The following is a 21050-nucleotide window of genomic DNA, read 5'->3' as shown; positions in this document are numbered from 1 at the left end:
TACTAGTATGTTGAAGGTTGGATGTTGGCCCATGCATGACAGTACTTACTTGTGCTAAACAAACATTCACACATTTGTGTACCAATGGCTGCTTATGTTATGACCATGTCTCCGCTAAGCCGAGATGTCTTCGTCCTTGGGTAGTCACAACCTTGGACTTATGATCGTCTTCAGCATAGCAGCAACGGACTGGGATATTGATAGACTCCCCAGGCAGTCCATTTTGTCTCCTCTCTCACTAGGGGAAGGGACGAGGTCCGAAGTGTAGGACTGATAGTACAACCAAGAATATCAGTATCACAAGGACATTCTGCTGTCACAACCAAAATCTCTTTGTTGGACAGCTGTTTTCCAGGCTGCAGCATGGTTGGTAATAGTAGACAAAAAGATAAACTGAGATTTACCACAGACATCTCATTTATTCCATCAAGTACTTCAATACAACAACCAATAAAATATAGATCTCATTTCCATATCTTTGTTTATGTATATGTTATATATAGACAAGTCGTATCACATTTGGTAACCATTGATAGGTAAATCCTACAAAAATAGACATCAATACTAACATCGCCTATCACAATAAAGGTGCTGAGGAACACAGTCTATAGTGGAGGTGTATACAGCATGTCCCAAAAGATATTATGTCTTCTCTTGCCTTGGTGAAGTGGGATTTTTTTGTCCTGGCCAAATCAAGACACAAATCAAATTTAGGTTATGGAGAGAGATGTGCAGATCTTTTCACCAATTTTCGTAAATTTTCTGATGGACACTTTTCTCTGAAATCTTTTTCATTGCTCAACTTGAATATCAAAAATAGTATCGGAGATTCCTAGGGAAAGGTAACAGTTGTTCACATTGGTACCAACAAGTAATAGGTTTGAGGTCTAGGCTTTTCCTCTTAAGACCGCATGATTCACAATCTTTTGGGACACACTGTGTTTTTCTAAATATTTATCTATCTATTATCAAATGATTGCCGACCTACTTTTTATAATCCAAAATATTCATAATTGCTTTAACAATTAAGGTTACATTCATAGCTTTCATAAAGTCTGAAAATATGGCACAGCTTTTTTTTCAAATCGTAAAACTTCTGCAAAAAGGTTGCAAAAACTATTTCATGGACATTTTGTTCACTTCTAATGTTCATGTTTTTGATTCTGACCCAGTCACTTCTTGCAAAAAATCATAAAAATATTATGTCATTTTAACCTACATAGCCAATTGTATTACATAAACTGTACACATACTGTCAGTCTCAGGAACACTCCAGCTCAGCATGTTTTAAAGGGAGACTTCAGGTAGGAGCCAGGTGGACCAGAATAAGTTACACAACGTTGTCAATAAGTGTCTCCACTACCTCACAGTACACCCACATGAGCACTATACACTTTGCAATTGGACTTATTTTGACCAAATCCACCAAGTCAAGTTCCCTTTCAGTTCCAACAGGTATTTGTCACCAAGTGCCAATCAGTATTAAACTCCCTAGCTCCTGCCTATTGTTGGTAAGATCATTATGTCATGGGTTACACTGTTTGTCATTCCAGCCTAAAATTGTGTTTTCTAACACATATACCTCACAACATCACACCATTTATATATCTCACATCGGGACACATTTTCTAGGTCATTCTGTTATGTTTTACACCTATACATGGTCTACACTTTCACAGAAATGCTGATATATTGCATTAAATCGTTGGATACAGATTTTTCTCACATTTAAGATAGTGGCATCGTTGTCATGCTAGGCTCATACGACCTGATGGACTGAACAGCAGAAGGGATGGTGGTCTATTTTTACTATTCCTTTTTAGAGTCTGTGAGGCATACAGGTAGTTTTAGGCCTTTCATTAACAGGCTGTTTGTTCATCACTTTCAATCAGAATTGCTTCCTTCAGCCAAAGATTAATCATTAAAATTTGACATAACTTCTGCTGTCAGTCCTTTCAAGGTTGATATACAAATATATTAATGGCACTCTCACTGTACACAGTAGGTACATGTACACAACAATTGCAACAGAAACAATGCTTTTGCAATAAATGTTTGATTCACAAGTTCTTATCAATACTGGCAGGTTTGATCTCACAGCCAGTTTGGGTGACCATATTTCTTCCACGGGTACAGGTGAACTATTCTATTGTTCTTAGTATAACTCAACAATTTTGTACCGGTGAAATGGCCTTATGATACTATGCGGAGGGCCATTCTGTATCGCAATTCAACTTCAATTTAATCTACATAACAAACTTTTATATAAACACTTTTCTCTAAAATAACTTCAATCTTACAACAATTGGTACACAGTTATTTAACTCTAAACATCATCTTATCTCGAACCCAAATTTCTGTACATTTTGCAAGGAAAATGCACACAAATTTTGGGTCAGAGCGAATAACATCTAATCTATGTCAAACAAGGTCAACTTTCCTGCTATCAGCTTAGAAACTCTGGCAGTCACGCAGGTTTGAAAAACTTAACATTGTTATTCCACGGTCATTATAACCCAGCAGGTGTGTTGAAGACCCAGTGGAGAGAGCAAGTAAACAAAAGAACACATCTGAATTTGCTTTTTTTCTTCTAAAATTGGAATATTTTGCTAATATTTTGTTCCAGCTCAACAGAATGTCTTTTTTTATCATAGGGACAAATGCTGACCAAGCACTCATAAATTGTTAAAACTTCCAGCTGAATGTTTGTCTACTGAAAGGCATCCAGAAACATTATGCTGGAAATTTTTGGAAATTTTTAGAAATATTCTTGCTCACCGAGCCTATCAGACTTTCCACTGGAAATTCTCTGGAAACCTTTACTGGGCTACAATGACAATTACCAAATACTCTGGCAACTTGTATCAAATATGCCGAAACGACATCTTACTATGCAATTTTGATCACATTAACTGACAAACATTATCCTCAACTACTGGCGCTGTATATCCCTACTACCAAGTATAGATTAGTATAGATCAATTTACACTTGCTACAATCTCCAGGGCAGAGGGAAAATTTACATGATTCCATGAAAGCAATCCTAATTCATTTTATCAAGGATAAATATCAGACAATGGAAGACCACAAATTTCATATCATTTCAAATCTTAACAGTAACACCAAAAATATGCCAGAAAAGGTACTTATTTCAAGTTCTGTTTACAAAAAAGTAAAATTTTCCAAATATTTTAAGAACTCGTGTTAATTCTTTTTCAATTTTTCCTCTGCCCATAAGAGTGAAAATATTTAAAGAGGAGTGTCTCAGGATAATTCTGGGCGGCAGTAATGAAATAACTGCCTAGTTCCTGTGCTGATTAGAGGATATCTAAAAACGTGCACTTTGGAGATGATTTGTGTATGTCTGATACCTCCTTGAAATGCCCTCTATACAGGAACTCTGTAAACTAAAACAGTGGCAAGCCAGCAGTATCTCGAGACACCCTTGTCGTCATCTCAAGACTAGAGTATAGTACAGAAGGCACAGACCCCCAAGATTGTAATCAAAGTACAGGGACAAATATACAGAATCGCAACATGATACGTCAGTGGAGTAGAAAATCGAAAGAAAAGCAACAGGAAGAAAGGTGTTGAAATTGAAAATGATTCAACCAATTATATGTTGGTGTCATACTTCAGTTGGGATCTTTGCACAAATATCAGCAATCAGTCAAAAGAACAAAACCTTGGCCCAACAATGTCAGCATAACGTCATTTAAGCAACATTGGTTGACACAGTTAGGAATCCTTATTGGCTGAAATATGTTCCCTCATTATCCCAGAGTCGTGATCTTTGACCACCAAAGATTGATTCCCACCAGGAATAGGCAATAACATTATCATTGTAACAATAGTGCAACAACATGTGAAAAAATATTAACAAGAAAATTGTTCAACCCATTGAGGCCACTTCCAACAAATGCAAAACGAATGCCGAAACAAACTGAAAGAAGCACATTGATTGGTCAGTGCTAGAACTCGCGCTCAGTTTCAACCAATTGGAAGCATTCTGATAACAGACAAACCTTGTGCCAGACATCTCAATTTCTTTTTTCATCCCTGAAACGTTTCACTGTAATAACTTGTACTTGACCAAAACTATGTGCGTTTGGCATGGAAGATATGATAACAAGTATCCGTTTATTGATTTTCATGAGAAGACCTGAAAACTAAGGCCTCAATGGGTTAACGAGAAGTGGAACTCATTCTTTGGTGGCCCGGAAGCTGTATAATAGCAGAGGAAAGGTCACTTTGTAACTGTTGCTCGTCAATATTGCACAACATTATGTGATGTAAACGTTTTCTAATTTCTCAGTTAACACAGGTTATATAGGACATCGGTAGACTTTTATAAGCCACATGCGAAGTCATGATACTGATAGTTTACATCTAATTTCTCAATTGTTTAAGCCCTAAATAGGGGGGGGGGGACTAAAGAAAACCAGACGGAAATTAGGAAGCAGAAAAGAAGAGTTAATAAGCTACAGATAGTTACAGGTTATTTCTCAACAAGCAAAGAAGTCAAAACAATAACAAAAGACGCAAAATCTTGCCTCCGTGGGCAACGCTGCATGCTATACTTCTTTCCCATCAATAACTAAGCCACTTATTATTTCACTCTTTCACTAATCCCCAAAGGGGTGATCGTTCGATAACTGAAGATTTCTCAACAGATTTCTCAAATACATCCTCGTACATTGATGTCTTGCTAAAGTACGATACAAGCCTAGTAATATCCATTGGGCATTTGCGATACACCGCACTACATCTTCTAAATAAGCCTAATTTAAACCCCAATGCTCTGCTTTCTTGATCGCATAATTTCGTCATTTCAGCAGATCTATTATTGGGGGAAACTCCGGTCTATGCTTTTTTGTTCGATGGAATCTCATCAATGGAATGCCCTCTAGTGTTCTTGGTGAAACTAGATGCTCGTTGGGAAACATCTCTACACAAACTTGTTGACACAACATCACACATCAAGTCTGAAAGAGAAACAATGACTTTTTGACTCATTTAACCACAAATGAAAAATTTTTTCTCTAACCGTGAACCAAGTGGCCCTCTGATGTCTATAACATGGAGCAAACTATCAGAGATCAGACTGGCTGTGCTTCAGTGATCACCTAACACAGGTGGTGTTGCGATTAAAAGGGAGCGGTCCCTTGGCATTGAGCATGTAAACAAAGGTCGCATTCACCCAAGAGTTAGCACTCGTATGCTTTCTCACTAACCTGACAGATGTGATCACCTTGATCTCACTGCTCAGCTGCTTGTTCCTTTGGCTTGGTTTCATCTCCTCCCTCGTGACTCTCACCAGAATTCTCAGGTTTGTTCTGCAAAAAAACGAGTACGTTGGTACCTTTACATTTGAGTCAAGTCAGAGTGAGTGGAGCATGGAGCTTATGCCTATGAGAGAATATAGGAGACGATAACCAGAGAAACCTGTCTGATCAATGTGAGAACTGAAGAATCCAGTAGAGTGTGACACATCATGACTGATCAGGCGGGAGATTTGAGAAAAATAATGTCAACAATAGCAGAGTATGGCTGTGACACAGCGTTCTACCAAATCTCACTGAACACATTTAAGGGGCCGTCGCCAAAACAACAGTTGTACACAGATGAGTCCTGATCCTGTCACAACAAGGTATATTGCCAATGAGTATGTAATACACTTATAATAATTGAAAGTTACAAGATCAGTACTCAATATAAGCAAGCAATTTAGTAGGTTAGTATAGAAAGAGACTGCAAAGAATGAGCCCAAGGTGTAACATGTATTTTCATTCAGAAGTATTGGTAGCATAAATATTTCAGATATACATGAACCTCAACATTACAGCCAGCACTGCCAGGTATTATGAATGGCCGGGCTATTCTGTTCTATGTGACTGATGCACTGTGTTCTATTGTGTAGACAACAACATTTAGATGAAAAGCAAAGAGAGCAAAAATAACCAAACCTCAAAATTAAGGAAGCCACAACCATGAAAGAAATTCAGTCTACAGTTTTGTGCCAAAAAGTTGTGTGCTCGAATGAATTAGAAATGACCAAATCTGGACTGAAAGTTCATATTTGGTCATCCTTAGATCGGGTTGCCAGGTTTTGGTTAAAATAAACTTCCCACTAATAATTTTGTTAGTAGTTTATTCATATTAGCACATTTTGCACAGAAAATCACAAACTGAAGTTTCTATTAAGTGAAAAGGGAATTGCAGATGTGAAATTACCAACCTGGTCATCAGTCACAACCTTAAATCATAAAAACATCAAACTTTCAAAATGTTTCCAAAACAGAACATGTCTAATAAGAAACCAGCCAGAACGTCCAGTGCAGTCTGCTAAATCCTCTTTTATCATAACATATCATACCATCATCATCATCATCATCCTACTTGAATAGTTGGGGGCCTACGATACGGCTGGCAACCAGACAGGGGTTCATACCCATGACCCCTTTGTCTTGATTGACAGCCGAATAGAACCAGTACACCGTATCACGCTCCACAATGTACGCATTACCCTACAGCGCCATGCCACAATCAGGTTCTGTGCATTCTCAAATGAATGAGTGCTTTGAGTTTTATACAGCTTTGTACAATCATGATGATGATGATGATGATGATCTCGGCAGTCACTCGTGGTCAACAGAGTAGTCTGGTTTGGCAATACTTATAACACCATTCGACTTACGTGGATTTGGACATTCAGGAAAAAAGTCAATAAGCATTTTACTCACCTTTGGTTTTGGTTGTAGTCCAGGATCTAAAATGATTTTGCCGATGTTTTTACGATCATGCATCTTCTGCATGGCCTCAGACACCTACAGAACAAAAACACCTCTCATTTTAAAGCTGGTTTCTTAAATCAATGTAACTCTATATGCTAATGGTTTGTTCCCAAACCACCATAGATATGATACAGTACATCCTACTGTTTGTCACGAATATCACTTTATGCAGAACAGAAGTTCTGGAAGTTGCAAGTCAAAATCAGTTACATGTATTTCTTTTTAAATGTGCTTGAAATTAATAAAGCAGCTTTTGAGGATAAATATTTATTCTAATAAGAAACTTGGTAACTCACGTCTTCAAAGGCCCAAGCGGAGTCAATCTGGGGCCTAATCTTGCCTTGGTTGTAAAGCTGGAAGAGTTTATCCATACACTCCCTCAGGAACTCGTGCCTGCCTTGTTTGAAAGCAAGATGACGCAGCGTGAAGCCTGAGATGGTCTTGTTCTCATCGTACAGCTTGATCGGGTTGATCTTATCCACTTGCCACCACTGGAAAGAGAGAGAAGAGAGAGCGTGGTCAACATCCAACTTCTCCTTGAGCAATAAGCTTTCGTGAGAGTATTGAGTGCCATTTTAGCCTAGAGATGAGAAGGAGGAGGAGGAGGAGGAGGAGGAGGAGGAGGAGGAGGAGGAGGAGGAAGAGGTGTTCATCACAGTCTCCCAACGTTTCTCAATTGGTTGGGGTGTGTTTTCCTTGCCCTGGCGTAGGCACCAGGTACAAGGAATCCTGGCTGTGTGTTTCATTCAAAAGACGAGGCAATCAAAATAGAAGTGACATGAGACAACATGACCTCAAAAAACACCAAAGATTACTTCAATTCACTCGCATCTATGACCCCCCCCCCCCCCGACACTCAGTCTTCAGTTTTCGACCACGACAACACATGTGATGTTTCTTTAATGGAGTATCCCATCCATCATACGGAGGTTTGCCAGCACCACATACATAGAAATCTTCATGTAAAGAGCCACCATAGCCCCAGGGACTGCACCCACCTGGAAACATTGGTTGCCAAGGCTACAACGACAACTAGAGCCTTTTATGAATTGTGGGAGCTCAAACTCGTTAGGATCACCACCCAGGCTCCGTACTCGAGGCGGATTTACACGATGACCATCAATATCACTTGGTATCACTGAGAATGGAAGTCTGATTCGAAGACCCATACCACATGGTTATCATAGATCATAGGCCAATGGTGTTTTGTGGTTTTCTGATCCCACAATGTTTTACCAATCGAAAACCCCCACTGGTTGAAATCTAATGTAAACCGCAGGCACAGTTACGAACGCGCACCCAACTCAAGCCCCCTGCTTTATTTCAGAAAAATCTTTGAAACGTCACCAACATTTTCATAACGTTGAAAGCATCATTGGAATTGACAAAGGAACTGTAAACTGTAGGGGCTTGGCACCCCCTCTTTCTCAAAGTACACAATCTGCCCCAAAAAGTATTCACCATATGTCAAATTTCTTCTCCTGGAGACTTGGATTTTTTACCAAGCAGACATGGTGATTAGAAACGGAGCTGTGTTGTAACCATGGTCACCATGTAATGAAACTCTGAGGTAGTGTTTAAAGACAACATGGTATTCAAGTAGTAAGTTGTAGGTTTTCACTATAGAATTTGTGAATACGGAGCTCAAAGGCAGAGGACAGGATTTTTACTACAATCGAATGCATCAACACTAAGCTGTCAGTGTAAGGCACATAAATTCAATGCATTGTGACATAGTGCATTTCCAACCTTGATATGCATTCGAGTTAAAGGTACTTTTCTTTCCTCCTGCGAACACAAATTCGTTAAAAAATTATTATGACTTTTAAACTTCATGCTCCTGTGCCTTAGGCGATGGTGACAGCTGACCTGAACTCTACAGCCTAATTGTCACATCTACTGACATAAGACTCTGATGCTCTCATCGAAGGTGAAGAAGAAGAATATGATGTCAAACCAAGTGAATGGCAACAATCAGGTGATGAAGGGTGTCATTATGGGGTCATTCTGTCTTATCAATGGAAAACACTAAGGCTGACAAAAAACAGGAAATGAACGGCTGTCAGACAATCTATGATATAGCGACATAATAGTGATGGCAGCGGCCAGATCATGACGTCAAACCAATGAAATGGGCCATAATCAGGAGTGATGGCTTGTAATTGCGTTGGACTATCAGCGATAATTTAGCAACGGAAGGCAGCATTTCATGATATAAGTCAAGACGATGTGGAACCTCTCTTAACACGCACTTTGAGTCAGACAGCTTTTGTCCTGATACGGCCTAAGTCAACAATGTAGAGAAAAACTGGAGGCAAATATGAATAGCCGCTTTATGACAAATGTATAAGAAGTTTTTGAAGTATGATATTCGAAGCATGCCAAGCAATACCTAGTGAAATGGCATCAAAATACATCCCAGGGAGCAACAAATTTACCTTGTAAATCATCTGTGTTTTCAATAATTTTCTCTGAAGTCACTAAGACAATAACATTGGGAATATAAGCCCAGATATTATGACAATTAAGTTAATAAAAACAATCAACTTACCGATTTAGCAAAGCTAAAGAAGCTCTTTGTTTCTCCAGTAACTATATTGGAAGACCCTGAAACAAAAAGGTTACAGAATCAGATCAGCATGGTTGGAACCTCAGGCTTATCATCGGGAAATCTTGCATCTGACTTCTGGATAGAACCTCTGTTTCATCTTATTATCCCTGAGCAAGACACTTTACCTTGAACTGCTCCATCTTTCGAATGAGTAGAAAACCGAGATTCCCTGTACCTGGTGCCTACGTCAGCAAAAGATATTATGGCTTTTCATAAAGACATGCGACATGTCAGATAGCTGTACCTACCATAAAGAACATAGCGCCCCATCGGTTTCAACAAACTGATACCCTTGTTCGTATCCTCACCGCAGAGGCAATCTAGAACTATGTCAACTCCCCCGGGGCACACCCTAAAAATGATAACAAAACATGATAGTTGCAAAAGAATATGGGAGAGATACACCTTCTAAACAAGACGAGGGAGGCTTCGCTGTCTTCTTCGAAATTCAATGCTGTGAGCATTTGTTAATTGCCACAAAAAGTTGGGTGCCAATATGGTTCATTTATGTAATGAGTTTGTCTTTGCCGAGAGCAGGACCCCCTCACACAAGCTGCCAATGTTATGACTTTTCTGCTGACCATGAGGTAAAATCACACCCATTATCACAAGTCCACTCCTCGACTACATTGTTATTCTGATCAAACAATACCGAATTATAATGACCATTGCAGCATGTGTCAATCCTTGTTATGACAGTGGAGTTCTGAATATTCAATCATCTGAAAAGTAGGCCTATGGGATGATCTCTTCAACTTACTTTTTGATTTCTTGACTATAGTCTACGACGTGATCAAAGACATGATGGAGGTTATTTTTGATCGCTTCGTGTTTGCCGTACGATGCTGTACCAAATGTTATAACATCCTCTACCGTCTTAGTTAATTGGCAAACAGCATGACCCTGGAGAGAAGAGCTTTTTAAGTCACTTTTTCTTTTGAACAATAACCACAGGTTCTAAGACAAATATAGGTTGTTTTAAAAAGGTTGGTCAAGGATATGAAGTCCATCATTCTATCCAGTGTTTTATTGGGTAGCGAATCATATTTTCTTCACTGTTTGTTTTTTTTTCAAAATTGTGTTTTCATTCGTGACTAAAGGGTCAATACTTTTCTGGCGTGAACAAACTTTCGTGACAGTTTTCATTGTGGCATTCCCTCCAATGTCACTTCATCGATTTTTGTCACTAAATGTAGAGTCGTTGCCATGCTAAAGTGGCGGGATGAAGCACAAACGTGAGATGATATCAGTGTGTGCCCGCAGATGCATTTTTAACTTACCACCCCTCCACCAACAGAGTGCACCAGGACCGACTGACCCTTACGAAGATTTCCGATCTCAAACAGCATCATATATGCCGTCAGATAATTCATCGGCAGAGCAGCGCCATCTTGGAAACTCATACTCGTGGGCATCTTGTAAAGGTACTGAGCATTTACCGGAACCAGTTCTGCCCAGCTGCCATAATCTTTGAAGGCAATTACGCGATCACCAACCTGAAAAGAATGGAGTTGAAAAACGTATAAGTGGGTCAACAGATCAAAGGAATCTTCTACCTTCTGCCAAATTCAGGCTACTTTCACACACTCATTGCTTGGACACTTGATTACTGTGGTTCAGGATTTCCCTCCAAATCACCTGATGGTGGGCGGTCACCGGCTGCTAATGACAGCAAGCTGTCTATGACATTATGAAACTGAAGGTTTCTGTCAAATGAGTGGGAGTGCAGGAGTGGTTACGAAGGCGCCAGTGCTAGCAAAGATTGTAACTGTATAATAGGAGAGTAGAAATAGCATGGTCTTGGTAGGCAAATAGTTGCACTTGCAGAGGAGGCTTTGGCTCACAAACTGCACAGGGTTTAGCCACTCTCATTATAAATCAACGCACAGTCTTTTGATATCTTCCACTTACCGCAAAGTCACTGACATTCTCTCCCAATTCCTCTACTTCTCCAGCGCATTCGAATCCCATCGTCATAGGCGTCTTGGGTGGGTTGTCAATCACACCCTGGCGCACCATCAAGTCCAAGAAGTTAAGACCACTGCAAAGAGAAATCAGATGAACAAGTCTGTACAAGGGAGTTTTTTTGTGATTGTAAATTGTTCAGAAAAGAAGCCATCATATCAAGAAAAAGCATCGCATTTGCACCTTTGTCACATTAGGAGCTGTCAAAGAAGGGAGTGTCTTACAACAATGCTGGGCCAGCAGCATACCCACAATATAAACAAAGGATGCTAGCAGGGTGTAGGTCTACATCCAAATGTGAGTAAAAACATTGGTAGAGTGTTTGTGTACACTTTTAGATGCATTTAAGGGGCACCATCTATTTAGGAACCAAACGGTACTATCTCGTAAAAATGCCTTCTTTAACATTGTTTTAGTGTGCTTAATTGCCAGTATTGGGTGCTTATTAAATCTTGCGTCTAATAAAAAAACAACGGAAGTCTGATGAATGGAGAAGGTACTGGGTAGGTTAAATGTACTAAAAGTACCATCTGGCGAAGACACTGCCCCACATATGCAATCAACCAGTAGCAGCCTAGATTCTGCTCCAAATCACTGATCATTCAAATAAAAACTGATAAGAGTGAACTGAGATCCATGATTTGCATGCTCCACACTACACAGTATGGTGATACGCCAATAGCGTCGTTATATCGATCGTGGATCAATGAAGGGATATAAATCCAGCGGATTATTTCCGAGTTCCATGTCTCGTAAGAAATCTGTGCGCTTGCAGTAAAATGAATTGATAAATGCCACCATGAATTTACACTTTTTTCTCTCTACTGATATAACTGATTAGTTATTTATCTGCTATTCTGGATTTCACCGTGAGAATCAAATGTGGGTTTGAATCCCTTCAGCAGATAGTTGAAGTTACACAAAGTAACCGATAGGGGTCTCACTACTCACACTATATCAAAACTCTTCATGCTTGTTTTACTATATAGGAATAAAATCATTGCTGAATCAATCACAACTCAGGATCCTTGCTCTGCAAACTAGTCCCCTAAGGACAATGAAGGATGACCAATTTGTCCCCCTTAGTCATGTTAGTTGCCTCACTCCTGCCTGTGGTCCAGTAGCAGCTTTCATCCCATATGGCAGACTCAATTTGAAAAACTGAATAAAATCTACTAACAATGATAATATTTTCAATTTTCTCTATGATGAGAAACAACCGATATTTGCTGGTTGTTGTTTTCATCAATTTAAAGTATGTTTTACTAGGCATTCTCATTTTAGTGACCTTGGCATTGTAATGCTGCACTTATCATTGCTGCTGGAAAGCCCCCCCCCCCTACACACACACACACACACTGATGCTGACTACATGTATAACGGTATTCATGTATAACATGTCGATTCTCACAGAAGAAATGAAGGCTTGGACTTAATGCATGATAACTGGAGCAAAGATACAATACACAACACAGTAAAGAAATAAAGAGTATAGGTGTCATAAAGTCTCATTACTGAGATCATGGTGAAAATCCCTTATGATGAACGAGGCATTTTAAAGACACTAGGAAACGCACTTGAAACCTTCCAATGTTTGTGAGCAAATATATACAACAAGAATATATTACAACAACAATGTGATGAAATCAGATGAGAAATGTAATGTATAAAACAATGAAAATAAAATAACACAAGAAATCATTGAAGGCAGAAAATCACTCACCAAGCTTTGACACGAACTAGGACCTCTCCTTCTCCAGGTTTCATTTCAGGTTTTTTGACGACTTTGACCATTTTTAATCCGCCATACCCTTGAAGGACGATACTCCTCATTTCTTTGACGGGTACTTGATTGGCGTCAGTTTTAGCATCCCCTGATGCATCAGTGGCTGCTGGCACAGCGGTGTCAGATGGTGCCGGTTCTGACATCTTGTTGTAAAGACTGGACCAGATTCCCAACAGCTTGAATCAGTGAGAAAGATAACAACCGCTAACGAAAATACTCCTTAATCGACAGTGTAGATCAATCAATCATTGAAATCTATACATCCAATTAAATCACTAGAACCAAATCAAATAGGTAATCTGATATTAAAAGGGTCGATCTTAGCAGCAATATGCTAAGATTTCACAAGCAGCGTTCCTTTCAGTCTGCTGCACTGTCAGAGAAGCCAAGGCATCTATCACTTGAGATAATTTATGTCCAATGTTGACAGTGCATAATTAGATGAGATGAACTGCTGTGCACATGGATGGGTCAGGGGTCAGGAACAATGCACTTTTTGTCAATGCCAGTGCATTCTGTATGATATTTGTTCACACTGAGTAAGTGTATAGTCATTGCTTTCTTAACTTGGTATGTTTTCATTGCGATCATCCCTTTGTTTTTTCAGAAAAAAGTTGGTTTTAGACAAAATTGCAGATGCTTCTCCTCCAGGAAACAATCGACAGCGCCACCTAACATTAGGTTTAATTTGAGAGTTTTTTGTATTCATGCGCGGCCAACCCCGGACTGTCAATACCGAGCGCGCTGGTATTCCTTGGCTTGAGAAAGAGGTGACCGGAAGCCGATGCCCCCTAAACTCGTTCATGACGAGCGAAATGCCAGTCGCTGTAAGGAGTGGATGGAGGAGACTGGTTGGAGAGTCTATGTAGATGAAAATATTTCCCACATTTTTGGCTGATTTTCATTGCAATCGATTGGCAATCCACCATATAAACCTATTCTGATGGATAAATTTTTGTCTAATATGATTTAGGTTAGTTTTTTTGGGCTGAAGAATAACTGTTGCAAGATTAATCGGCAGTTTTCTTCAAAATAATGTAAATCCGATTTGTATATTTTGTATGTAGCGCCCTCATCGACATAATTATGTATGTGCAAGAAACAGCGGTGCTTTTCAATACACTCAAACCCCTGGTGAAAAGAGTACCCTTCAGGCACATTGCAGTGTTCAGGGCCAATCGGAGGACGGGCTTCGGAGCATACCAGGCATCTGATTCTCGATAATTTTCCTTTACAAGAATGAAGACCTTTTTTTTGAAGAAATTTGTTATGGCGCTGACCAGTCTGCAGTCATGCGTTCATCTGGAACAAAGGGTCACTGTGGCTTAAGGCTTTGTCCAAAGTCAGCTTAGGCCTTCTGACGTGTTGTTCTGAGTGTGCGCATTTGATTTGTTATGGCTCTGATTCGTATTCTTCGAAAAAAGTCTATTGGTGAAGACATGTTCTCTCTTTTTAGGACTTCATAAAGACTGACTGCTTCCCAAAGCTCCAGAAAACTACTAATTTTGCTGCACAACCTTCTGGAAGTAAACGCCATGATGTCTCCGTCAATTCATATGGTTGCCCACGTTGTAGCCACAGTGCTGCTTACTTGCCTGGCATATCATTACTTGCAGCTAAAATCTCAACAGTCAGCGAACACTCCAGATGCATCAAAGGATGAAGAAACACAAACTAGGGCCTTGAACTCTGTATCCTCGCATGGTTTTCCAAAGCACATTACTTTCGATAATGTGAAATCATCCGAGAATCCAGCAACGTTGCTAAAGCCGTCCCCTGTTGTGACGTCTTATAAAGTGCCACCAATGCCGTTGGAGAATGTTCCTTCACCTGACTCTGAAGTTTTGACATCTAAATTAATAAGTTTTTCGGACAGCGTTGGCAAAATCAGTGAAAACACTATCTTTGGGAGTGTCAAGGATACACAAGTTGAGGGATCAGTAGCTGGTAAGACTCCAGCTCTTGATGAGTCAGTTGCTACAGTTTCCACTACTGTGAGGAGTATGACAGTGCCAGAGGTCCATCCACAATTCAACTGGGGAGCCGGTGGGCAACCTGGGCAGTGTGGTGGTGGACCCGGGCCTGGCTGTGGAGGAGATGAGTGTGGAGGTGGGGGAGGATGTGGTGGTGGGGGTGGATGTGGGGGAGGATGTGGTGGCCCAGATCCTGGCTGTGGAGGGGGAGGTCCACCACCAGGTCAGTGCGGGGGACCCGGCCCTGGGAACCCTGGACAAGGCCAGTGTGGAGGCCCTGGCCAAGGGTTGTTTGGCGGCCATGGCCCTCCTCAGGTTGGTGACCCCAACATGATGATGCCCTCTGAATCCATCAGACCTCCATCAAGTACAGAATTCACAACCTCTGCTGCTGCATCATTGAGAACGGAACTCCGCACAGATCCAGACGAATTTGCCATGCCTGGTGAAGGTCTCCAACCTCTGAGCAATAACATTGTGACCAAAGTAGGTGAGGACCCCCATGGTGACCTCCATGAGAAAGGATCCTCCATCTGGTGCACAGGGACAAATCACACTAACCGACTATGCCATTTTAGGAACTTGTGCTATTTGTCTACATTTGATGACTTTGTATTCTTTCATTCTGAACACAGCACCATCTATGGGGTGCCGGAGAATCGTTTCAAACCCGCTCTTCTAGATCTCAGCACTATTGAAGACCACAATACACAGTATTTTAACTATGTTGACTTGCCCATCAGTGCTCTTGAAAAATTTGATGTCACAGTTTCCAAGATTACAACATTGATGTTTAATCGCTTTTACAATGAAAACATCATGCATGTTCTTCATGACGATCTGATTCCTGCATTTCATACGCTCCTTATGATCGCAAACGGAGACACAGATGCCGTAAAAAACATTCAGCTTCTACTCTCTGATGATCTGAGTGATGGTGATTTCTTCAAACTTTATCAAACACTGTCAAATCATGAAATATTCTCAAGGAAGTCTCTACGGGAACAACAAAGGAATATCTGCTTTCAAGACATTTATGTTGGGTTGTCCACAGCCACTCTCTGGTATCAGTATGGTTACCACAAACCGCAAGGTCCACTCTCAAATTATAAATCGTCCCTGAGTACCATAAGGAAATTCACAAGCTTTATGAAAGACAATTTGAAATCGAGACGACAGGGATTCATGGGACACTTTATGGGTGATTATTTCGTCTTATTGAGTCGTAAGGAGAACAGAAAGATAATTAATGAGGGTGACTTAATAATGGGGATTGCCAATCGCTTCAAAATACAAGTGAGGACTCTTAGTCTTGAAGAGAACAAAGTGAGTGAGATTATTGAAGTTCTCCGGAGTGCTAGGGGTGCCATTGGAATGCACGGATCATTGCTTTCTCTTGCGATGTTCCTGCCACCTGGATCAGTCTTCGTCGAGCTGTTCCCATATGCAGTGAATCCCTGGAATTATACTCCGTACAAAACCATGGCGAAAATTCCAGGGATTGATCTTGTGTACAGATTCTGGCGGAACAAAAACAAAACTCGAACATATATACATCCTGACAATGTCCCCGAGTATGGTGGTATCAAACATCTGCAGAAAGACGTCCAGGAAAAAATACTACAGGACATTGATGTCCCCCCTCATTTCTGTTGTAAGGACCCTCATTGGTTGTTCCGGGCATATCAAGATACCCGTGTCAACATCAAAACGGTGTTGAAATTGATTGAATCTGGTAAGAATGAAAGTGAGAAGTATATGAAAGCAAAGAAATCTGTCATACATGTAACTGGTCTTCATGCAGGAAAGGTGCAGTCATTATTGTGTAAACCAGTTATAAATGAGGGGACGCTGTCTTTGGTTGTTTCATGGGATATGCCATGGAATTTGCACTATTTTGAAAATGTGGATTTGAAGGTGAAATTTGAGGTTTGGATACAGGAAGTTGGGGAGGAGAAGTATAAGGCGTGGATTGTAGAGGGGAGGAAACATACTTTGGGCTTGAGTGAGTTGAACCCGGGTGTAAAACATCTGATTTGGGTCCGGGCAATTATTGAGGAAAAGGTTGGTCCATTCAATGATGCCTTTATCTGTGATCTATAAAAATGATGGTATTACAACAGTGGGTCCAAATGTAGTTGCCTTTTGGTGTAACGGCAAACTTTTCTCCACATGGTATTTTATAAAATGTTTGTTCAACAGGCCATTGAGTTACATGATTAGGGGGAATGTTAGTTTTAGGAGACATGTTGTCCTGTTCTTTCAAAAAAAATTGCAATATGCACATGCAGTATCTAAATGTACCGTCCATTGCTCACCTTGCCGACATTCCAAAAGGGTCAAACTCAGTATGTCAAACAATTGGTGATATGAATAAAGACTAGCAAATGCTTTTATCTAAAACTCCATGTACATTTACACCAGACCTTTCTGTACAAAATTGAAGTAAAAGCATTTGCTAGACTTTATTCATATCAGCCATCGTCTTTGTGTTATTTCGTTTATAGCTTTTAAAGCAAATTTCTAGATACTGTGCCATAGTTTAATGAGATGTAAATGTGTAGTCATGATCTGTATTACCTTTGGGGATAGGTGACAGACAATGTTCGAGTACAGGGCCTGTAAATTACTGTCAATAGTACAAAGAGTATTTGATGCTGCGTTCATCCTCATCCTCTGCTCAGAGCTCTGACTGTAAATGTTACTTTTGATAGGTCAAGATAGTAAAATGTGTTTTTAGATTGTGCATTATTTATCCAAGACTGATAATTTACTGCTAATAAAACAATGCTGTAGATTACATGTAGTACTGTATTTACATGAAAACAGAAATGCATAAAATGGTGTGATATGCATGGTCAGATTTGTAGATAACTGCTCTGCAAGCCTTGACCGACCAATTTGCTGACATATCTTCAAAGTGAGCACTTCCAGCTGAGATGCCATCAGTCCTGTCTGTGCTAAAAGGTTAAGTGGGGGAAAGCCCCTGCCATTGATTTTTCTTTGACATGCTCATGCTCATGAATTGTGAATACAAAAAGGATGGCAAGGGTTACCCTGGTGCCAGGACTCCTGGGGCAGTCCATTGTGTCCTCCAAATTGGATCTCGACAGGACTAGGCCGGTCCATTGTGTCCGGAGTGTACCTTGGCCTTGGTGCTACCTTTCCCCACCTTTGCATGTATATGTCCATGTTTGTATGAAAAATAAAATATTTTTTCTAATTAAACAGGTTCTCTCGTGTTTTTTTTATCGGTTAGATTCGTGGTAGAAGCCACTGTTGCATCTTTATGTACAATATGATGCTCAGTCTTTACATGTTTTGCCATTGGATACATCCCATAAATGGCATAATGAGGATACATTTGGTTTCTTGTACCTAGTATATCGACTTGTCAGGTTGCTCTAAGACCTACTGATGTGGGCGGACCACAGTGATACCCGATGCCCTTTTATTTTATATAGATCTTGGTCTGGTTACTCTAAGTATATGGGGATAACCGTACCCTGACAGTCACATCTTATCATTTGCTCGTATGGAGCTCGATGAAGGGCCTTGTGTGTCAAGATGCTAATATAATAATTATTTCATAAATGGCGCTCGATAGGATAATTGGCGACGGGCACTTTGCCGTTTTTGATTGGCTAATTTCTGTCCCACGTGACTTCATCTTGGAGTCCAATAAACAATATGGCGGCTGACAAGGGACCATTGCCCACTTCCACCGCGAAAGTAAGGCAGCGATATCAGCCACCTCCTGGTGATTGGGACCCTGATGTTCCATATGGTGGCAAAGTGTACCTTCCCAGGAAGAAAAAGGCAGACCCAATTTACGTCAGAGTTGCTGAGGTAAAGTATTACAGGCTCATTTTCTGCGTGTCAAATTTCCATATCTCACTTCCTTTGAGATTGATTGAACTGAGTTTATTCATGCCCAGTGTGCCGTGGCAGTGATGACTCAAAGTCAAATGCCAGAAATGGAGAAATTCTCTAAATCGGGATTTTGAGTCCTCAATCGTTGAGTCCTCCCCCTTAGGCTATATGTTGTTTTTCTTATCCTTCAAGGGAGCTCTCATTGTGTTCACAGTTTGGCTGGCATACTATGCCTACTTCTACTTTGAAAATCTCCATTTCCACGTCACCCACGCATATGCACATCTAGGGATGGCAGAGGCACAGCATCAAGTGGCCCACAGGTATCTTGTGGGGAGGGGAGTGGAGAAGCACAAAGATCATGCCATGCATTGGTTCAAGTAAGTATAACTTAGCTATTTACTACCAACTAACCAGCAGGGCTTGTGAAATCATTCAAAAGTTGAGTCCCTGGCCCTGGGGGACTACAAATATTTCTGTTAACTTGCCCCATTAGAAATACATGTATTTAGGGACACTTTGAGTTCAAGGCATTCAAGCGCAAAACAGATTCACGTGGATGCATTCATGATTTTTCATCTTCTTCCTGCAGGAAAGCTGCTGAACAAGGCCATGCTTCCGCCTCTTATAACCTCGCTGTTGGACATTTAAAGGGATACAAGTCTGGGTTGAAAAGCGGGTAAGAGATCAACAAATTTTATCAAGAGATAATTTTTAGTGCAATTGTGAGTTAATGCTTTGACTAAGTTGCAAAGATTTCTCCGCTCATTCAAAACTGCTATGCATTTAAGGGGAGACAGTCATTTCCTTAGGACGCCTGATTATTATTAAAGAGTTGGTGCTATACAAAAGAAGAACACATTATATTTTTCAGTGAAGCCAGGAGGTATATCGAACATGCTGCCATAAGTGGAATCAAGGAAGCCCAGGATGCACTAAATGATATATGTGCCCAGGGAGGATGTGACACATAACAGATGAGACCAGGCATCCATGATCTGGATGCTGTTCCTTCGGAACATGAAACTGCTTCACAGGGTTGGAACTACATTTGCCAGCAGCTAAATCAGATGACTTTGTCGTTCACATGAGGGTTTATTCCCCTCATTTTTAAGACCTTTTTTGCTCTGTTGTGAGGACACCTCTGCTGGAGCCATTAGAATATTGTTTTCTGTCGTAGGACAACCTCTGTGTTGAAATATGGAGGAGTAATCATGTATTGTTTAAAATATTCGCAAATCAAAGTCATTTCTTGTGTTCTAGCAATAGGTTTGTGTTGATCAGGTCTGAGATGGATTCCTAATAGACAAATATGTTTTTTATCATTCTGTACCAGCAGTTTGCATTTAGCTTATTAGGTTTTCTGTATGTTTGTAGGTGGCAATCTACCTTTATTGTTGTTGTATCTATTGGCCAGTCATGTATTTCTCCGTCCAATCACATGTTTGACCAGTCTTCATGTTTATCACAGTTGTGTTCACTAGACATGTTCTCTATCTGTAAGAGTGAATTCGCCAGCAACAAATTCTTGCAGATGACCAAGTTCTTTAAAAGGCAACCAAGGACCAGGTTTTTGCTGGGCAACCAATGAAAGTTTAGAAATGGTCTCAAGTTTTGAGCAGAATTCATGTGTCAGCTGCTGTATGCTGTGCGCCAGGCATTATGGCATGTTCTCTTAGTACAAATCCTGTCTCTGCTTCTCAATTAAACACTGCTGATTTTGTCCAATCAATCTGCCATTCTGCAATTTATATATCAGTGTTATACACAATATGCTGTAATGTATATTTTACTGTTATTCGTTGTCTTATTAAATATTGCAATGAAAATGAAAAAAGTGTTTATCTTTTTGTGAACAAGCAGAAAGAAATTGTCTGCTTGTGCAGTTTATGCATCCAGTCCGATACACAGCCACCTTGGGAGTACCCAAGGTGGCATCTTTAGTCTTTCTTAAGCCATGGAGCTGATTAATCCATGATGGCCATGTCCAGACACCTACATGTGAATGCATTTTAAAACCGACCTGTCTGGATTGGATATGGATTGTT

General features: G+C 40.3%; 3 protein-coding genes across 4 annotated transcripts; 2 read left to right on the top strand and 1 right to left on the bottom strand.

The window, feature by feature from the left end:
* Window positions 1-399: 399 nt before the first annotated feature.
* On the bottom strand, window positions 400-13813 carry LOC135496352 (synaptic vesicle membrane protein VAT-1 homolog-like). 2 transcript variants are annotated; one of them, XM_064785635.1, is made up of 11 exons: window positions 13094-13813; window positions 11317-11446; window positions 10686-10901; window positions 10166-10308; window positions 9654-9757; window positions 9346-9401; window positions 7091-7285; window positions 6744-6827; window positions 6239-6256; window positions 5235-5336; window positions 400-4985 (listed from the first exon to the last, which is right to left on the bottom strand). In XM_064785635.1, the coding sequence occupies exons 1-10, from the start codon at window positions 13297-13299 to the stop codon at window positions 5259-5261; spliced, it is 1230 nt and encodes a 409-aa protein (XP_064641705.1). In that variant the 5' UTR covers window positions 13300-13813; the 3' UTR covers window positions 400-4985; window positions 5235-5258. The 2 variants fall into 2 exon arrangements, with proteins under 2 accessions (XP_064641705.1, XP_064641707.1); XM_064785637.1 differs by lacking the exon at window positions 6239-6256.
* Window positions 13814-15320: 1507 nt separating this feature from the next.
* Window positions 15321-18351, top strand: LOC135496290 (protein O-linked-mannose beta-1,4-N-acetylglucosaminyltransferase 2-like). The gene has a single exon (XM_064785546.1). The coding sequence runs from the start codon at window positions 15460-15462 to the stop codon at window positions 17230-17232; it is 1773 nt and encodes a 590-aa protein (XP_064641616.1). The 5' UTR covers window positions 15321-15459; the 3' UTR covers window positions 17233-18351.
* A 467-nt stretch (window positions 18352-18818) lies between these two features.
* On the top strand, window positions 18819-20833 carry LOC135495879 (secretory immunoglobulin A-binding protein EsiB-like). Its single transcript, XM_064784877.1, has 4 exons — window positions 18819-18978; window positions 19195-19382; window positions 19595-19681; window positions 19877-20833. The coding sequence occupies exons 1-4, from the start codon at window positions 18820-18822 to the stop codon at window positions 19974-19976; spliced, it is 534 nt and encodes a 177-aa protein (XP_064640947.1). The 5' UTR covers window position 18819; the 3' UTR covers window positions 19977-20833.
* The last annotated feature ends 217 nt before the right edge of the window (window positions 20834-21050 follow it).

This window comes from Lineus longissimus, chromosome 11 (genome assembly GCF_910592395.1).
Source record: "Lineus longissimus chromosome 11, tnLinLong1.2, whole genome shotgun sequence".
In the NCBI taxonomy this organism is placed as follows: Eukaryota; Metazoa; Nemertea; class Pilidiophora; order Heteronemertea; family Lineidae; genus Lineus; species Lineus longissimus.
This window is presented reverse-complemented; position numbering and strand designations above follow the sequence as displayed.